Raw genomic sequence first — 20,878 nt, forward strand, 5'->3', positions numbered from 1 at the left:
CAAACGCACAACTATTTTACTACTATGGATTTCCCTCTTGCACATTAAGCCACAGATATACTTGATGGCTGCCTCGCGTGTACTGCGGCTGTTTGGAGCGTAGGTTGTGACATCAGAAACAAACGTCATGTTTTACACGACGCAAACTCGTAGTTTAAAAGAAAGAATATCTCCGGCTAACGCAGTGCACGTGTCTGCACGTGTCTGCACGTGCTGCACAAACATGTTTCTGCATCGACAAACATTTTTAAGTGTGGCAGAAGAAACTGGAATAAGAAACTCAACAGAAAAAGTTTCAGTCACTTTACATTTTTAGTAGCAATCTACACAGAACTAACTTTTACAGCATCTTTAGTGAATAAAACAGGGAAAGCAGAAGATGAATTAACGATGAGACTCTGATATAAAGTATGAATCATTAATAAATGTTCCCATCATCTTCTGGACAAAAAAAGAAACTCCAAATTGAATTTGAACAGTTTTATAGAATGAAATGCAACGAACACGATGAAATACGCAGCTTGTTTATTCTTACCATATATGTACCATAAAACCAAACTATGAGCAGAAAGAGGCTGAAAGGCTGCAGAGCTGCTGTCCATTCAGTTTGTTTAGCACTACGAGACTATTTGTCACTTCTCATGTTAACATAAAACACACATATCACCATAAGACTTCATAACTGTCATTAACGGTTCATTCACAACGTGCATCAGTTCGCTGCAGCTGATCTGTTTCTGAACTAAACTGCAGATTTACCAGGAGACGTTTTAAAAACCATGTCACACAATGTATGTAAACAAAGGTCACACCGAAGCAGTTCTTCAGACTTCTACAAAGCAGAACCAGCAGCTGTTGGAGCCTTTTTACACGCCGAAGATGACGATGAGGAGGAGGAGGAGGAGCAGAGCAGGAGACAGACTGGCCATCAGGACGTTTGTGCTGCCGTGTGACAAAACGCTGGAGTCGTAATGTTGGTCTGACGTGCACTGACTGCAGTCCTCGCCGCAGAAGTAGCAGCTGGACATGTGTTCCCTCCATCCTGATGTATATGTGGCCTCGCCCCTGCGTCCTGAGGGAGAGGGTGTAAAGGTCAGAGGTCAAAGGTTGTTCTCCGGCTCTTTCACACGAACGGAAGGAGAATTATTCTGGATTTGGCTCTTAGTGCATTTAACGTCTTTTAGGACACAAGTGAAATGAGAGCCGTTCAAGGGTCACAAGTAGATTTACAGACGTCTCGTTCCTCCATGGAGGTCAAAGGTCACTCCATGGAGGTCAAAGGTCACTCCATGGAGGTCAAAGGTCACTCCATGGAGGTCAAAGAGAAACGTGTTTCCAGCCCAGTGGCCTCAGGGTGAGTGTTAAAAACAACGAAGAAGAATAAATGCAAGACAAATGAAATGAGTCGCGGCGGTAAATAAAAAGACTTCTTACTTGTTTCATAATAATCATAGAGTTCAACATTTGCTTCCTGGACGTTGCCGACTTTAAACTCCACGACGAGAGGAATCAGGAAACACGCTTCTTCTGTCGTCACCTGGAAACACGTTCACATTATTAACCCTTCACCTCCGTCAGACGGCCGACACCAAGCAGCGGGTTCCAGAGGAGCTTACGGAGTCCAGGTACAGGACGACTTTCCCCGGCGCCGTCTCCACTTTCTTCACGACCTCGTCGGTGTTGATGGCGTCCTGCTGCAGGCTGAAGCCGCTCAGCAGACCCACCTCCATGACGGCCATGCCGGTCGCGTTCAGACCCAGGTCTTGTGACAGACTGCAGAACAACATGAAGACGTTAAACTTCATCAGATAGAGAATATTTCATTTATCAGGTCACGTGTGCAGGAAAATACAAAATAACTTAAAAATCTATAAAAACTCTTTTAATTTACTTTCATTTACTCACACGGCCACTTTTTAAAATGTATTTTCTGCTTTTGAAATGTTTTTTGAATATTGTATATATTCTTTTAACATTTAGTTGAGAGAGAAAAATATATATATATATATATATATATATATATATATATATATATATATATATATATATATATATATATATATATATATATATATATATATATATAGAACATAAAATATTGTTTATTCATTATTAATAAAATGAAAACTTATTATTATTTAACATTAAAATTTAAAGAATTGTTTTATGAAGTCATTATAGATAATAATAATAGAAATATAAAACAAATGATGATGAGAATTTAAAACGTGAAGCTTCTTGTTAGAGTAAAAACATTAATTATTTCATATCAATTTAACTTATTTACTAATATTTAAAATGTTTCTGTGTTTTTATTTATCTTCATGTGTGACATGAACTGCTCACCTGCAGCAGATGTACAGGTGTGCTCCGTGTGCTCCAGTGTCAAACAGCTCGACGTGCAGATCAAACGCCTCGTGTTCGCCGGCGTCCCGCCTCCTCCTCGCCAGCGCCTCGTTTCTGATGTTGTAAAACACGTTGAGCTGGAGGAGGATTATTTGTGTTATCTCTACTGTTGTTATCTAACCATGTTTAATGCTCTTTTATTGGTCAATCTGCTGGTTTCTAAAGGTTCTTCTGAAGTAATCTGCTTCGTCTGCGTTATATATTGATGATGTCATGTTCTTGTTCCTTTTTGATCTGGATTTCACATTTCTGTCGTACCTGAAACAGAGCGAGTCCCCGACCTTCTGCAGACACCTGCAGGTGCAGCTCCTGCGCAGGTTCCACCTGAAATGAAACCATCTTCTACAGATTACTGCGTTGGACCTGCTGCTCCGTTTGTTCTTCCTGCTCCAACATCAGGGAAACGACACCGAGCAGTGGTGGAAAGTTTCACCATAACTGTTTATTTTAACAGATGCTGAATCACAATCCTTCAGAGTGTCTGACAAACGTGCGTGTACCTGCTGGCTCTGCTGCAGCAGGTAGTTGTCCTGGTGGATGTGGAAGGAGGCGACGGTGGTCGACGCGTCCGTTTTCACTGCGATGTTCAGGTCGAAGTCGCGAGACGTGACACCTGCGAACTTGGACAAGGCCTGCAGAGCCACGACTGTGTCCTGAGAGGAAACAAGAATCACACATCTGCTCCAACGTATCCCGTTGGCCTTCAGTCACTGATGGACGTTTGCTTTGAGTCTCAGCGCTGCCTTCCTGCCTGCAGCCGTGTGAGCGAGTGTCGCCGTGTGAGCGTGTTTACGCACAAGTCCTTGCATCTGTTCTCGGAGATAACTAAGAACATGTTTGGCCGACAAAGCCTGAGACAAAGCTTTATTCACTGTACTGTATGTGGAGCCACTCACGCAGATCTGTGCTCGTAGCATCTGTCCTGCGTGTGCGTGTGTGTGCGTGTGTGTGGTGTGTGTTTCCGTGCGTGCTAAAGGGGTTAACTGTCCTTTTAGTCACCACATGCACAGACTCCTGCTGAAGTCACACTGAAGGGAACTTCTCCTCTTACATGAATCAACTGTGTGATTATCTGACGCTTTAAAATGAGTCGTTTGTAGTTTTGCAAGCTCACAAGGATGCACTTAGTTAGACCTTAAACACACAAGCAGCAAAACTCTCAATGAAGCAGTTTATTCCAGCTGTGCGGCTGATCTGATAACTTAAAGTTTCAGGCGTCCGATGACAAACATCCTTCATCCGGTTCAAATATAGAGTTTAAAAGCACTAATGTGTAAAAAAACGGGATTAAAAGTCAATTTCAGGCGACCAAACTTGATTTAAATGACAGTTTTCTCTGGGTTTTGAAAATTGGTGGAAGAACTGTGGCTCTCAGATTTACACCACACACACACACACACACACACACACACACACACACACACACACACACACACACACCTGAGTGCTCCCGAATCCTCCCTGGTTGTTCCGCTGTTGTCCGAGCCACTTCATGAGGCCGAGCCCCTCGACGATGAGACGCAGCGTGTGTTGCGTGAGCAGCACGTAGGAAACCATCTCGATGTCTGCAGAGCGAGGCTGCCACGAGGACGACAGGCCGACGTCAGACGACGACCACATCGGCACGCCGTCTGCTCACAGAGCGGGGGGGCAGAAATGTTACTTAAAGTATTTATACACTGTGGTATTTTATATACTTTATATACTGCTGGGTTGTTCAATCCATAAAAAAACATTAATATTTATTCGTTGATTATATTTAGTTGTATTGATTTTACTCTTTACAGTAGTTAGTAACTTATAAATAAATGTAGTGAAGTAAAAAAAAATACAATATATGAAAGGAAAAGTATGAAAAAATTACCTACAAATTGTACTGTACTGAAGATGAGTCACACACACACACACACACACACACACACACACACACACCTGTTATCTCAGCTCTCCCAATCAGCTCGCTGAGAGCCATGTCAGCGCTGGGGCTGCCGGACAGAGCCAGCGCGTAGGCGAGCAGGCTGAGGCTGTAGTTACTGGAGACCCCGAGAGCCAGACGGGTCTCCAGGAACATCAGGGCCGCAGACACCTGGCCGCCGTACTGAGCCTGACAGACAGAGAACAGGGCGGCAGCATGCATTAATACGGAGCGTGATGAAGCAGTCGCTTTCACTTTCAAGTGGCTACAGACTTTCTTCTTTAGTTTCTATTATACAAGATGAATATGAAGTATTGCAAAGAGATTAAGAAGAAACTGGGAGAATAAACATTTCTGCTTTTATTCCATGTGGAAATCACAAATATATCCCGATACTGAAACACAAACCAAACAATCACAGCACTGATCCCGATTTCATTGTACAGTCTTCTGTAGCCTTTTGAATTCTCACCTGTACAGAATACATATAACGTTTTCTGCCTCTCACCCTGATGTCGTTGTCTTCCAGGAGGGCGATGACGACGTAGGCAGTGAGGGAGACGATGCCCTCGAGGCCTCCTTGAAGCTCGGTGTGGATGACGCGGCCGGGGTCCTGGTAACTCCCATCAGCCCCCTGCTGGGCTCCTAACCAGGCCGCGACTGTCTGCAGCACGTGGGCGTCGATGCTGATGAACGGCCGCGCCTGCAGGAAACACCTCAGCACGAACGCTGAGAGCCTGTAGAGACAGAGTTCTTTTCATCAGTGTGTTCTGAGGAGCATCGTGTTCCTGCTGCATGTATGAAGCACTTCATCACACACCAGGTGCTGCCCGACGTGTCACGGTCTCCGAAGGCACTGAAGGAGCCGTCGGCTCTCTGATAGGACAGCTCTCGCTCATAACCTGGAGAGAAAATCAGGGATTATCTTCTGGGTTCTTCTGGGTGTGTTTAAAAATAACAACAATAATGAATCAACAATGAAATCAGGTCAATCAAAAGTGAGCAGAAGTTTAGATGATAAATCTGTTGTCACAGTCTGCAGCTGGTGACACGTTGTGGTCCTGATCTTCTCTGGGCAGTGATGTTAACGTGACACAACTTGTGTTAACACAATGTTTACCCTTCATCATGTAGTCTGTGGCTCTGTCTGTGGTCTGCTGCTGCGTCTGTCCCACAGCGCTCAGATACTGCAGGACGTAGATGTTCGGTGCAAAGTTGATCATGTTCTGCTCCCCGCAGCCGTACGGCAGCCGGATCAGAGAGCCCAGGCCGCTGATGGACGGGCCGAGGATGTCCCCTTTATCACCATGGAAACAAGACAAACAATAAGAGTTCATGTTTACTGAGGCGACCTGAACACCACATCAGGCTGTTCATGAGAAGAGTTCATGTTTACTGAGGCGACCTGAACACCACATCAGGCTGTTCATGAGAAGAGTTCATGTTTACTGAGGCGACCTGAACACCACATCAGGCTGTTCATGAGAAGAGTTCATGTTTACTGAGGCGACCTGAACACCACATCAGGCTGTTCATGAGAAGAGTTCATGTTTACTGAGGCGACCTGAACACCACATCAGGCTGTTCATGAGAAGAGTTCATGTTTACTGAGGCGACCTGAACACCACATCAGGCTGTTCACGAGAAGAGTTCATGTTTACTGAGGCGACCTGAACATCACATCAGGCTGTTCATGAGAAGAGTTCATGTTTACTGAGGCGACCTGAACATCACATCAGGCTGTTCAAGAGAAGAGTTCATGTTTACTGAGGCGACCTGAACAGCACATCAGGCTGTTCATGAGAAGAGTTCATGTTTACTGAGGCGACCTGAACAGCACATCAGGCTGTTCATGAGAAGAGTTCATGTTTACTGAGGCGACCTGAACATCACATCAGGCTGTTCATGAGAAGAGTTCATGTTTACTGAGGCGACCTGAACATCACATCAGGCTGTTCATGAGAAGATATTTCACCATCAGCAGATTAGTTACAAATATTTGGCTTCAGATGTTCTTGAGGCAGAAATGCTGTAATCTCATTGGTTCAAACCTCAGGGGGGCGGAGTCAGGGAGCCGCAGTGATGCTGGATAAGTAATAAGAGCAGACAACAGCAAATGTTTCTGATGTTTGTCAATGTGATGATCTCAAATTGAAATTCTGATCTTTGTACTGATTAATTTATACAAATAAAAACATAAAATCTCATCAGGTTGTTTCTGTTTCCATCAGAGTTTCATTTCTTTTGCAAATTAATGTTTTTTGACTGATAGATAAACAATATATTGTCTATCGGGCCACACACGTTTGTGTTTACTTCATAATAAATTAAAATGTTAGTTAGTAGACAAGCACAATGGATTTAGACACATTTATTTCTAATTTATATAATATTGTATATTTTCCTTTTTGTTTACTGATATGATGCAGTTCTATATTACTACAAAGTATCTCAAGTTGGCTCCACATGAGTACAACATTAAAATACCCGTACATGTATTTGTTAGTAATAAAAACTGAATTATTATGTAATAATGTAACACGGTGAAAAGGCATTCTGCATTGTGAGTACTTTTATTTGAGATACTTTATTGCTGATAATACTTCTGCACTTAATTAACATTTTTGAATTCAGGATTTTTTATTGTTTAGTGTTTGTAGTTTAACAAGAGCTGTTTTATTTTATTAGAACAGTTTGTGTTGTGTTTGTCATCTGGGAGGCATGTCTCCATGTCATAATGAAGTGCAGTGAACATCTGCTGAGGCTCTGAAACGTCACCTGCACACAAGGCCGAGTTGATGTCACTGCTGGAACACGTCTCCACCGATCACATGACCGACTACAACCAGCTGCTTCATCACACGTATCCTCCTCGCCGCTGACATTTAACCTTCAACATCACTACAACGCCGTGAATATCTTCTCCGTCCAACACCTGAGCGTACAGGAGAGTATGAGCTCAGCGGGCTGCAGCTTGTGTTGTACATGTCGTGTTGAACGTCTGCACGTGTTACATGGAAAAGCAACATGTGGGTTCAACAAACATGAAGAAATCTGCTTATTATATTCCATGTTGTTGAGATGTGTGGGATACACTGGAGTCCATATGTGTGACGAACTCTAGGTTTGTGTTCTCTGTCCAGTTTCCTAATTACTAAATCTATATCTGTAATCTGCAGCTGCTTTCCACTGAAGTCATTGTTGGTCATCTGGTTCTAAAATAATCTTTCCATCAACATATTACTTTGGTTTATGACTTAATACCTGCAGAACTGATAACATTCCCTCCAGCCTCAGCTGTACTTACTGCTAATTAGCATGAAGACTAACATCATCCTGAGCATGCATAGCCTCCATATAAAACAACATTTCACTCTCACTGTTATCAGTTGTTAGTTAATGCCATGTGCTCACTGTACACACAGTTCATATTTGTATTATTAAGGAATCGACTTGTGTTTGTTTCCCTGCAGGTCGTGACTCCAGGCTCTTCGGCGTGTTTACGTACCGACAGCCGTCACTGAAGCTCTCTCGCTGCCCTCCACGACATCTGCCGGGAAGGTGAACCTGACTTCTCTGGAAAGGCTCATCTGCAGAGGAGAAACCTCAAACAGCAGCGAGGCGGAGAACGACTGCTCACGTCCTTCGGCCTGCAGAATCAACAGCCGTGAAGAATGAACACACAAACAAACGTGGGGAGTAATATTTCTGGGAAAAGGCAGACGAAGGCGGTAACTTTAGAAGAGTTTGTGTTGGAGCTGCAGCCGGCTGACGGACACTCAGATAAACACAATCTGACAGCTTCAACCTCGGACTTCTCATTTCACTTCTACGCTCACTTTCAGCTCAAAGCCTCACATTTAATGGCTTCTGCTCAAATCAACATGAAACACTAGTCCAGCAGTTTCCAATCTGGGGCTCATTCTGTAGTTCAACTGCTCAGAGCTCAAAGTCACATGGCAGTGTGTTTCCCTGTGTGTGCACTCTTCATGCTAAACTAAGCTAACAGGCTGTAGCTTCATATCGAACACAATAAGTATTAATCTTCCATCCAAGAAAGCAAATATGCATATTTCAGAAATTGTTGAACTATTCCTTTAATAGCAGCCAGCTTGTGTGTGTAGCTGATCTGCAGGTTGGCAGTCGTTGCATTGCTTCTGCCTACAGAACACGTGCATCTGTATCTGTATTGTCCCATAACATTATATCTGCTCACATTATAGTGTGTTATAAACCGTTCTGTGGGATTTTCACCTTGACGATCACAGTCCTGCGCACGACGTCGGACGCCCCAGACGACACGGCTTTGACAGAGACGACGATCTCTCCGAGGACCAGCGGCCGGATGGGAATGAGGACGGATGCTCCGCTCTGACTCCCCACAGGCACCCGGCGAACACTGGGCACAGAGAGCTCCTCATTGTCCGGAAAGACAAACTCAAAGCTGTCACTCTGTGGAACAATCACCGTGACCTGACAACAAAGAACAGAAGAAGAATCCACCCAGATGACATTAAAGGTCTGACGATACGAAGACGGCAACAAAGGAGACACGTTGTAACCAAATATCAAATGATAACACGTGTTCTCGCTCTCTCAGGAGTCGATGAGCTCTTTCCTAAGAAGCTTTTATGTGCTGAAGGAGAACCTGGGTTATGTTTTAATGGTGTCCTCAGCGCTGACAGCAGAGTCGTCAGCCACTGATTCCACATTAGATTAGAGCAACCTGACGCCTGACACAACACCTCCAGCCCTGTGGACCACATTCACTCCACACACTTGTAATCCAACACCTGCTGTGTTCACTATATCTATCATAGCACATTGTGCTCAGACTTTTGACATTTTGTGGTGTGACCAGAGCATTTTGATCCTTTATTCCACCAGGAAAACTTAAAAGTGGAAGTTATTTCAGGGGTCCTGGAGGTAAAGTCCTGTTCTACCAAGTCAATGTCAGGTGGTGTTGGATAGATAGAAGCTTGCATAGACTTAAAACCCTTGTGGATAAATTAGTAGTACAGAAGCCCAGTGGTGTGCGGTGCAGCAGACTGACCTCCAGGTCCTGTGGGAGGTAGTTGAACAGAAGGACCTCCAGCAGCAGCTCCTCTCCTCGGACGATGCAGGCCGGCAGGTTCAAGGACAGGAAGAAATCCTGTAACACCGTGAGCTGCAGGAGGATCACATGGAGTCTCATCAGATGTAAAACACACTAGAAACAACACCACTAATACTGTTATATAATTCATATGTCTACTATTGCGTATCATTTCTACTAAAAACATAAAACAACAATACTGAAACAACGACAATGAAAGAGGTTAACAAGAAGAGACAGAGGAAGGTTCCTCAATGTGTATTTTAGGATTACTTTTCCTTTTAATGTGAAGGTTATGTAAATACCTCTGCAGGCATCTCCACGATGCCCAGACCCAGGTTCTCAGATATGACGAAGGCGGTGGCTATCCAGGTTGTAATGCTGTCTGGTACAGTCAGAGTTATCTCTGCCGAGTCTGAATCACTGCAGAAAACAGATAAGAAGCACGTTGATATAAAAACGACTGCAGTAACCTCATATGAAATATCAGGTTTGCACTGCACTAAAGATGTGTTTACATCAACATGTAGACCAAGAACACGCACAGTATTTTATCTGCATAACAACAGAACAATTGTGTCATGAGACTGTGATGTGAAGCTTTGGATTTATAGTGTTTAGCTTTAGTATAGTTGTAGTTTTCGAACAATGCTTGTAATATCTGAAATTCCTTCACTATACTGTATAACGCCAGTTTAAGACATCACTGTAGATGTAGTTGTTCAAATAAGTTTGACCGTGCTAATAAACCTTGTTATTTATCAATGTTTGCATGTTGAGCTGTAAAAGAATAAATAGTGGTATCATCTGCATACAAGTTAAATATATGGACTTAAATAAGATTTAGGTGGCGTGGTCGCTGGATTGTTTGTCTTCTTAGTCGCCCCTCAGCTCGACCCAGACTCAATCCTCTTTATCTAAATGTAAAGTCTGAAGTAACACCATGTTTGCTACCAAATGCACCATGGTTACTTTGTCCAGACTAAATGTATGCACTCAGTATGTGACATTTCATCTTCCTACACGCTTATAGTAAACTTTTAAAGCTAAGAGATAAATAAAAGTAGTCTTTCAAGCTATGGAGGAAACAGAAAAGTCACCAAATTCTGTTTTAGTTTTTCTACAATTGCATGTTTTTTAGGCTTCACCCCGTGTTGGTGTCCATCCATATCCAGGTCTCTGGAAAGTTCCAGCGCTCTCTTGGGTCCTGCTGTTGCTCCATATTTGGACCGTCTGTCTCGGACAATATATGCATCACCCCCTCCCCTGCTGTTTAGAAGATGAGTGCCCGTTGTATTAGCGTTGCATAGCCACAAAGGTTACAGCCAAACATGTGATTGTGAAAAGGCAAACTTTTGATTGACAGTGATTTTTAAAACTTACGAAATGCAGGCTTCAGCAGATGTTCCATCGTGTGTAAATTGGCATCAGTCAATGCCACAAGATCACATGTCTGCACAAAGACACAAGACAAATACATATTTCACTCCACATTTGGCTTGAAAGCATATAAATGATAAGTACATGTTCAACAACTACTGACTGCGTTGAAATGTTCAGAGAATACCAAGTTGTTCGAGTGGGACAAAGGATGATATAGTTCTCTCAAAAAGGTTTTCTGACCTCTTGACGTTTAAGGATTCAGCATTCATGTAAACATAATGAAGCTGAGAGCATTTGTTATCATTTCTTTCTTGTCTGAGAACATTTGGGGAAGCTGCTGGTCACACTTTTAATTCTAGAAACAGAATATCTTTCAAACTAATGTCCAAAACGACATAAGTGCTCGCCGTAGCGGTCATAGGATTAATGTTGGTTTCTTTTAACTATGACCGCCATCTTTGCCTAACTATAACCAGGTCATTCGTGGTCCTAAACCTAACCAAACGTTAATCATAGCGGTGTCAGGCTTCTTTTGGTTTGGAGATTTGTATCGGTTTTGGAAGGCAATGACTTTGCTGTTCTGTCGAGGAAAGCACAAACTCCAGATTGTGTTCTTTAATTTGAAGGACTTTGGAGAACAAAGTAAAAGCAGGGATGCTTAAGTGAGACATGATCGAGCGTGATTGGATACTGTACTTCCTGAGTGAACAGGAAATCAATACAATACTCTAGTGATTGAACCAACAGATATGATGTGTCTCTGAGGAGGCCAACCTTGAAGACGGAGTACGGATCTCCCCTTGTCATCTTGTCAGAGTAGGCGTCGGCCGTGGAAACGCCATATTCCATATTCATCTGCTTCAGCACCTGTGAAAGCAACATCGATATAGCTGCTACTGTTGCAGCACACAAAGAGCAGAACAACAGACCCTGATACAAAGAGAGCCCTTATTGTTTAAAACCCGTTTGACCGAGCGAAGATAAAGTTCACAGTTCATGGTGCCTCAGTTCACAATGAACCGATACTGGGTGGGGGGGGGTTTCATGGAAATACCTGCAGGGGATGTTAGAGAAATATGGGTGGACATTAAGTTGGAAAACTGTTGGAAAGTATTAAACCGGAGAAGACCCTGGGGAGTTACGGAAGCTTCTGGTATTCACAGATCATGGATCGACTGTTGTATATGAAGCGATTCAATTACAATCAACTGTCTTTACAACACAGGAAACATGTGACGATGCATCTGTCTGACTGAAGTCACAGCTGCTAAATTATAGTTTATATGTTAACAAACAAATATCAGGATCACTAACAAACTGGGAAAAGATTGGGGGACGTTATCCTCACCGCCCCCATGGTGATGTCATTGTGTGATCCCATCAACTTTGTCGCCTTGTCGACCACGAGGATCCCGAGCCTAGAGGCGTGCTCCGCCACCGCAAACCTCAGTGTGACCTCGTCAGCTGGCTTCCTCTTCGTGTCGCTCCAGCTCACAGACACCTGCCAATCATCACAGAGAAACATACACCACCTTATTACATTACAGGTCATTGAGCAGACGCTCTTATCCAGAGCGACTTACATTGAACTAAGTACAGGGACAGTCTCCCTGGAGCAACTCAGGGTTAAGTACAATGGTGGCCTGGTATTGAACTCCCGACCTTCTAGTGTTTTGTTTGGAAGGCTTACCACTAGACCACTAGGCCATCACCACACTAGAGTATACCACTGTACACCTGTAGACACTGTAGACGCTGAGGTTTGTGAATCCTGGTAAAGCTGCAGGACCCGATGGAGTACTCGGCAAAGTACTCAAAGCTCAAAGCCAGCCTCACACCCTCCCTCGACCCCCATCAGTTTGCTTACAGAGCTAACAGATCCAGGGATGATGCCATCGCCACGGTCCTTCACACAGCTGTGAGCCGCCTAGAAGTCCCAGGGAACTACATCAGGATGCTGTTTGTTGATTTTAGCTCAGCTTTTAACACCATCATACCTGACATACTAGTGGAAAAACTGTCAAGTCTAGGTTCCCCCCCATCATATGCGCCTGGATAAATAATTTCCTAACAGACCGTCCTCAGACAGTGAAAATAGGCCCTTATTGCTCCTCCACCCGCACCCTGAGCACTGGCTCCCCGCAGGGCTGCGTGCTGAGCCCTCTACTCTACACACTCTATACACACGACTGCTCTCCCATTCACCCCCCCAACTCCATTAAAAAAGTTTGCAGATGACACCACTGTGGTCGGCCACATATATAAGGGAGACGACGAGTCGGCATACAGAGACGAGATCCTGAAGCTGTCTGCGTGGTGTTCAGCTAACAACCTACATCTGAACACAAGCAAAACAAAATCATCATAGACTTCAGAAAACACCGTCCAGAACCCGCCGCCCTTCACCTCAATGGAGAGAGAGTGGAGAGGGTCCCCACCTTTAAGTTCCTGGGGGTTCAAATCTCGGAGAGCCTCAGCTGGACAGCACACACCACTGCAGCAGTTAAGAAGGCCCAGCAGCGACTACACTTCCTGAGGGTGCTACGGATGAACAGACTGAACAAGAAGCTGCTGCTGTCCTTCTACTGTCATACTCCATCTCTGTGTGGTATGCTGGATGTTCATCTGCGGACAAGAAAGCCCTGCAGAGAGGGATTAGGATGGCTGCCCCCCTGCCCTCTCTGGAACACATCTCCACCTCCCGCTGCCTCAGCAGAGCAAACACAATACTAAAGGACAGCTCTCCCCCAGGTCACAGACTGCTCTCTCTCCTGCCTTCTGGGAGAAGATACAGGAGCTTCAAATCAGTTTCCACCCCTGGGCCGTCAGGCTGCTTAACCTCCACACCTAATGCAATAACCATCTTCACACATATACACACTCTGAATGCACTTTAAAAAAAGTATAAACTATTTTCATATCAATATTTTTAATCAATATTTTTAACTATGTATTCCCCCGTATGATTGCTTGTGTTTTTAAAGTTATGTATGTCTTTTTTGCACACTGAGACAGAAACAACACAAAAGCGTGAATTTCTTTCACAAAGACGAACGGGAAAGATTGTTCAAATATCTTTATCATCCAATTAAAGGGGCCACATTATGAAAAATCCACTTTTACAGAGCTTGTGCACGCCTATTATATATAAATATGGTATATATACCATATATGATATATATATATCATATAGGTTGCTAGTGTAAAGCTAGTTAGCATTAGCTCTACTTTTCTGTGCACTGGTTTTTCCAATTTGATAACACATCACACTCATAATACTCACATTGCCAGGACAACAAAAATGTGACAACCGAGACAATAAATCACCTGGTTTTGTAAAGTGTGGGTGACGGGTAGACGCATCACGTCGTTGACGATCTCTCCAGATGGAAGTACACAGTAGACGATGATGCAGGCCAGAGGAGCCCAGGTGACTTCTGGGACCAGAACTAGATCACCAGAGCTTTTCCCAGCAGAAACCACCTGACCCCTGGAAATGACCTTCAAACACAGAATGTAGACGTGAGCCCTTAATTCTTTTATACATTTTATACTTAAAGCTGAATTAACTATTTTATTTTTGTCACTTGGTGGAAGATAAAGTCCAAAACAAGTGGGACTTTCCAAAGTTGCAAACAAATAGCAGTGCAAACTTAAAAATAAAATATGTGACAATATATCAACCAAGAACAATCTATAAAATAAGAAAGATTTATACAAATCTAATCAAAATACTGTGATAAATTCCAGTTTATAATACAAGTCCCTCTAAACACTAAATCAAATTAAATCAATTAAATACAATATATTAATAAAATGAAGCTGAAGATGTTGTACTCACTATGTAATGGATCTCAGTCATTGGAAAATTACTCTCAATGTGCAGCTGCAGGGGTGAACCAACCTGAAGGAGAAGTTCAATGATGTTAGGTACACGAAGTAAATACATGTAAGTACATCCTGTCTTTACTACTATTGGCCGACAGTATTTCCATAATGCTACCAGACAGAACTATGTTACCGATGTTATTCCTCAAGTTCCTCATTTGTACCTTTGGAGGTTTGGGTTTTTGAATCTGCACGTAGGAGTGACTGGGGGAAGTGTAGCTTCTATAGAGTTGTAGAGTGGTATGGCTGTCCTCAAAATAAGCCTAAAGACAAACAACAGAAAAACAGATAGATATTTGAACAAACCTTTAGTTTTCTCTCATGGTGCTGAAAATCATGCAGAAAATATTTGCTGTCTGCAGCTGACTAAATATAACAGCTGTGTGGTGCACGTTTAGTTGACCTTAAAGTTGGTTACAATAAGCAAAGGTTTGGAAATAGATGAGGTTTTATAAAGCTGATCCACAATCAATTAGAAAATGTTTTTATTGGGCTAAATTGGCTCTGAAAATATGTGGAAATGTTTTTTTGTTTTCCTTCTACGCAGATGATATGCCGCTTTACATTTCAATTATTCTCGTCCAAATAAACGAGCACCGTGTTTGAATTCAACACTTAATATTATAAGTAAAGAAATCCCTATGGTGCAATGTTAAAGGTGCATTATGGCACAAGTCATTAAGATACTTTTCTGTTTTGTTATTATTAAGATAATACAGAAAATGTACCGACAAATGTGAATGAAACTCCAGCGCTGGAAGACTGCTGCTAGTTTTAAATTAGACTGTTTTATTCTACAGGTTTGTTATTCCTGAATAATAAAGGAAGTTTCCTGGATAGTATTTTCAGCTGTGCACTTAAAAAAGTCTCAGAGTTATAGTAGCAATTCATCCGCTGCATTAAAAAAATTAATTCTAGCAGTAAGTCCTTTTTCTGTTTCTGTTTCAGCAGAAGTATTTTGTATTTGTCATTTTTAATAGACACTCTTACATCAATGGTGAGTGTTTGAGTTTCATTCCTGAGCTGGATGTTGAGGGGTATGCATCCGTCTGCAGGGACAGGAAACTCCATTGTTTCAGGCATCATCTCCTCTGAAGGGGAATGCTCCCGTCCTGAAGGCCCCGACAGCGTTTGATCGACGAGGCCCCATGTCTTCCTCCTTGTCCATTATCCAACTCAACGGACTTTGCTTTCCCTGCATCACCGACACCTGAACGGTCTTTCGTTGATCCTCCATTGACAGCGGCTGATTGTTGTACTGTAGATATTTTCAGCTACAAAACCAAGACAACCATTGATTATGGAGAAATCTAGAATAGTGTGTAGAGTATATCGTGGAATAAGAAGCCCTTGTCCTCAGATTGATACTTTTTGCATTTTGCATTTTATCTGAAAATAGCCGTTTTGATAATTGTAAGAAATGTTTCTGTGGTTATTTACAGAAGATAGAGCATATTCATCAGCACTGAGATTCTCAGCATCCATAGTCTCAACACAACCCAACAATTGTTATTGTCCTTACCATGACAGCGAGGTTCAGAGATGGCCGTAGTATTTGGGGATAGTCATAAAAGGAACTTATATATCTGTTCTTTGCCAAAGACACCTTTGCCGTACTGTGATATGTCGAGACCTGAAATATGAAAAGCATCAGTAATATCAGATTAATAAACAAACTCCACCGATAGAAAGACTCCAGGAATCATTAATGCTTTGATTTAAATAGCTTTAAGACTAAATGAACTGTCCGTTTGTCAGCTTGGTCGCTAACAGGACAATAAGACTCTTGTCTCACAACTGTGTGTAAACGTTATACTTAAAGTGGACACAGCTGATAATCTACGACAGCTTCCTACATCTTGGACTCCCGTCTACATTTCCTCAAAGGTCAGCTCCAGCCAGACAGCGTGCTGTTGGTCCGTAGCACAAATTTGCAGGATCGAAGTTCACCAAAGTTTAATTTTCTGTGGATTTACATAATTAGCCCTGAGAGTGAATCAACGCGGGAGATTCCACTGGAATGAACTGCTTTCACCATGAAATGTTGCTGTTTTAAATACAAGTGTTTGATGCTTAAATATATTGAAGCTAAAACATACTGGAATCAAATATTCACATTGTAGGATGTGAAATCTCCCCTAATTCCCACAAAGGAATACTGAGGACATGTCTCCAGTGTCCTCGCTGGCTCATATCGTGAATTACAGCCTTAAGTTACTAAAAGTCCTTCGTAGTGGAACAAAGTGGAACGAGCACTTTTACTTATATCAATACGCAGTCCCATAAACAAGTGTATGTGGAGTTAAACACTGATTACCTGTGAGGTGTTCAGTCACTTGGACCTCAATGTTCAGACACTCATCGTCCGTGTCTCCGTTATACACTTGTTGGCTCATTCTGCGGTAGCTGTAGTCGGGAACGTCAAACATGAAGTCTGCGGTGCCGTCGATCTACATCAAAGCAAAGTGATCAAAGAATCAAATAATCAAAGAATCAAGGAATCAAAGAATCAAAGAATCAAAGAATCAAAGAATCAAGGAATCAAAGAATCAAAGAATCAAAGAATCAAGGAATCAAAGAATCAAAGAATCAAGGAATCAAATAATCAAAGAATCAAAGAATCAAAGAATCAAAGAATCAAAGAATCAAGGAATCAGAGAATCAAAGAATCAAAGAATCAAAGAATCAAGGAATCAAAGAATCAAAGAATCAAAGAATCAAAGAATCAAGGAATCTGTTTTCAGTTAATATGTTTATTTGAAAGTGTTTAATAGTTGATTTATTGGTTAGCAAACAAAAACAATGACCTGTGTCCATCTCAATTCACCAGATGTCAACGTGATGTTTCTATGAAGTATTTTATTTATACTGAAGAAAAGGTTTTTAAAGACACACCTCTCTGCCTTCATAATAAGCCTCTTCTATACCATGAAATTTATGGATGAACGTTATGTTCATGTATCCCTGGACGGGCTTGCCGTACACGTACCTGAGGACGGAAACACAAACATGTGAAGAGAAATATAAAGACAGTTTTGAACGTGTGACACAGAAACAAAGGTTCTCACTGCGCTGCGACGGAGCCCCACAGCGAGTCCTCACGGAAAAGCACTTTCGGAGCTTTCGTCACAACTTCAAACTTCGGCAGCTCTGCAACCACACACACACACACACACACACACACACACACACACAGACACACACACACACACACACACACTTACTTATTTCTACACAGTCCTCCAGCTGCACAATAAGAGGTTAAAGTGAGAGGAAGCGTACGTACCGTAAGAGACCACGTGGAAACACTTCTCACTGGAAACACTCTGTCAAACACAAGCACGATAAACTCTTTACATTCAGAGAACAACACGACCTTTGCTCACCTCTAAAGAGTGCTGTCTCCTTCTCTTTATGCAAAGTGTCATGTGATGACTTCTGTTGTGATTGGGCACTAATAAATAAATGTTGACTTGACTGGTGTGTGTGTGAGCAGAGCTGTAGTGAACACCAAGTGAAGACCAGAGCAGTGGACTTCTGGCCCATTATACTGTATACTGTAATGTATTGGCATCACTGGTCACTACATGTGCAGTGAGCATTAGAGAGTCAGGGAGGGGCTGAGCATCACCAGCTCTGACGCTGGACTGTCCCGTGTTTCACTTCAGTCTGCAGCTCCAGTTAAGAATAAATGATCTCTTAAATCTCATGTTTTGTCATTTAGTTTTAAGGATCCGGAAAACATCTTTATTTTAATAACTTAATCTTGTGCTCCGTGTAAAATATAAAAAGTGAAATAATCTGACACCTTGTAAGTGAATATTTTCCTTCATTAATCCAATTATTGATATTATTATTTAATGATATTATCCATCCATCCATCGTCTACCGCTTATCCGGATCGGGTCGTGGGGGCAGCAGCTCCAGTAAGGAACCCCAATCTTCCCTTCTCCGGGCCACATCCTCCAGCTCCGACTGGGGGATCCTGAGGCGTTCCCAGTGAGGAGATATAATCTCTCCACCGAGTCCTGGGTCTTCCCCGGGGTCTCCTCCCAGCTGTACCTGGAACACCTCCCTAGGGAGGCGCCCAGGTGGCTCCTTACTAGATGAACCACCTCAACTGGCTCCTTTCAACGTAAAGGAGCAGCGGCTCTACTCCGAGTCTCTCCGGATGGCTGAGCTTCTCACCCTATCTCTAAGGGAGACGCCACCCGTCTGAGAAAACACATTTCGGCCGCTTGTACCCGTGATCTCGTTCTTTTCGGTCATGACCCAGCCTTCATGACCATAGGTGAGGGTAGGAACGAAGATCGACCGGTAGATTGAGAGCTTTGCCTTCTGGCTCAGCTCTCTTTTTGTCATTTAATGATATTATTTGATGTTATAATGATTTAATTGATGATATGATGATTAATGATATTATGATTTAATGATAAATTATTTAATGATATAATTATTTAATGATATTATTATTAATTTAATGATATAATTATTTAATGATTAATTATTTACTGATATTATTATTATTTAATGATATAATTATTTTAAATGATATAATTTATTTTCCTGCTCTTCTTCTTTCATGCTCTACTTCTTTCCTGCTCTCCTTCATTTCCTGCTCTCCTTCTTTCCTGCTCTTCTTCTTTTCCTGCTCTCCCTTCGTTCCTGCTCTGATATTTCCTGAATCTTCTTCTTTAGTGCTCTTCTCCTTTCCTGCTCTCCTTCTTTCCTGCTCTTCTTCTTTCCTTCTCTCCTTCTTTTCCTTCTCTATCTTCTTTCCTGCTCTTCTTCTGTCCTGCTCTATCCCTTTCCCGCTTTCTTCCTTGTTCGCTGTTGCTCGTGCTTTTTTCTTTTTTTCGGTTATATTTTATTTTGGATGTTTTTCCTTTCATGATCTTGTGATTCAAACATCTGTTCTATCGGAGATGATGATCTGTTGGGTTTTTATTTAGTCTGGTGTTTGTCACAGAGCGGTTCTGGACCAACGAGGTGGATGTTCTCATCGTACGGTGGTCCAGGGACAATTTGAGTTGCTCTCACTGCAGACACGTAGCACACTTACTCCCACTGTGGTGCCGATGGTCCATTTACCCAGAGGCGGGTTTCCAGACAGCTGGAAGTGTTTGGACACGACCCCGAGGACGCTGTCCACAGCCAGCCACTGTCTGAGCAGGTTCCCTCTCGGACCCTGATCAGGAACAACGCGGATACAAAGACATGATGGAGGACAGAGCTACAGTCACGCAGCTAAAGAAGCAGGAGAGTTTAATATCTTGCACACACGTGTACTCACTCTGACCACGATGTCCACCGGGCTCCTGAAGGGTTTCCCGTCGGGGTGAACGGACACAACTCTGAACTTCACCTCCTGCCCGGGTCGATAGTTCGCTTTGTCCGTCTGAACGAAGGTGGAGAGGACTTTGGGGTCGAAGTGCAGCTGTGTCGAGTTGGAGAAGACCTCGACACTGCCCGTGTGACCTTTGACCTCCAGGTTGTAAGTGTGCCAGGAGCTGGACTCGCTCTCGGAGATCTGCAGGGCGGCAACATTCAGCACAACAGTTATAACAACACAACATAAGGTAATATAATAAATGACAATTATTCTATTTAATAATGGAATGTAAGAGTGTGTGGGGATCTGAAGCTTCTCAGGTGAACTAGAGGACGACACACGTCATACTTACAGGTGGTAAAGTCAGCAGCCGGGTGGAACCTGTAGAAACAAGACGTGAACGTAGTTCCATTACACTGAAGCATCATTTACTCAGAAGTCTTGTGTTGCTGATGCACGAGAGCGTTGACCTCCTGGGATTGTAACAGAGTTTGAGGCCACGAGCTGGCTGCCATGAAGGATGTGAGCGGAGACGGTGAGCGGAGACGTGCTCAGGATGGTGACGGACACGGACGTGGGGACTCCAGGGCGGAGGGCTCTGGGGGCCAGCAGCACGTAGGTGGGCTGAGAGTCAGGGCTGAGAGAGCAACAAGTCACACACACTGAGAGTCTCATGTGGGCCACACACACACACACACACACACACACACACACACACACACACACACACACACACACACACACACACACACACACACACACACACACACACACACACACCGTCCTGCTGCAGCAAATACACAGAGAGCACCAAATAGTCCCCGACAAATGGACTATTTCCTGCCGTTCCTACAGTGAA

The 20,878-nt window shown here is 43.0% G+C and overlaps 1 protein-coding gene across 1 annotated transcript; it reads right to left on the minus strand.

Moving 5' to 3' along the window:
• Positions 1–568: 568 nt before the first annotated feature.
• cd109 (CD109 molecule) lies at positions 569–20,431 on the minus strand. Its single transcript, XM_029425816.1, is given in 31 exon segments — positions 569–1,072; positions 1,435–1,537; positions 1,617–1,773; positions 2,347–2,483; positions 2,665–2,745; positions 2,907–3,059; positions 3,847–4,037; positions 4,339–4,510; positions 4,830–5,058; positions 5,142–5,223; positions 5,442–5,618; positions 7,830–7,971; positions 8,576–8,794; positions 9,375–9,488; positions 9,722–9,839; positions 10,565–10,685; positions 10,800–10,869; positions 11,574–11,666; positions 12,148–12,300; positions 14,127–14,300; positions 14,641–14,703; positions 14,852–14,950; positions 15,678–15,764; positions 15,766–15,945; positions 17,024–17,137; positions 17,583–17,676; positions 17,756–17,807; positions 17,974–18,013; positions 19,750–19,875; positions 19,981–20,217; positions 20,372–20,431. Coding segments are annotated over 31 exon segments (4,044 nt in total). The 3' UTR covers positions 569–866.
• Between the last annotated feature and the right edge of the window lie 447 nt (positions 20,432–20,878).

This window comes from Cottoperca gobio, chromosome 24 (assembly GCF_900634415.1).
Source record: "Cottoperca gobio chromosome 24, fCotGob3.1, whole genome shotgun sequence".
NCBI lineage: Eukaryota > Metazoa > Chordata > Actinopteri > Perciformes > Bovichtidae > Cottoperca > Cottoperca gobio.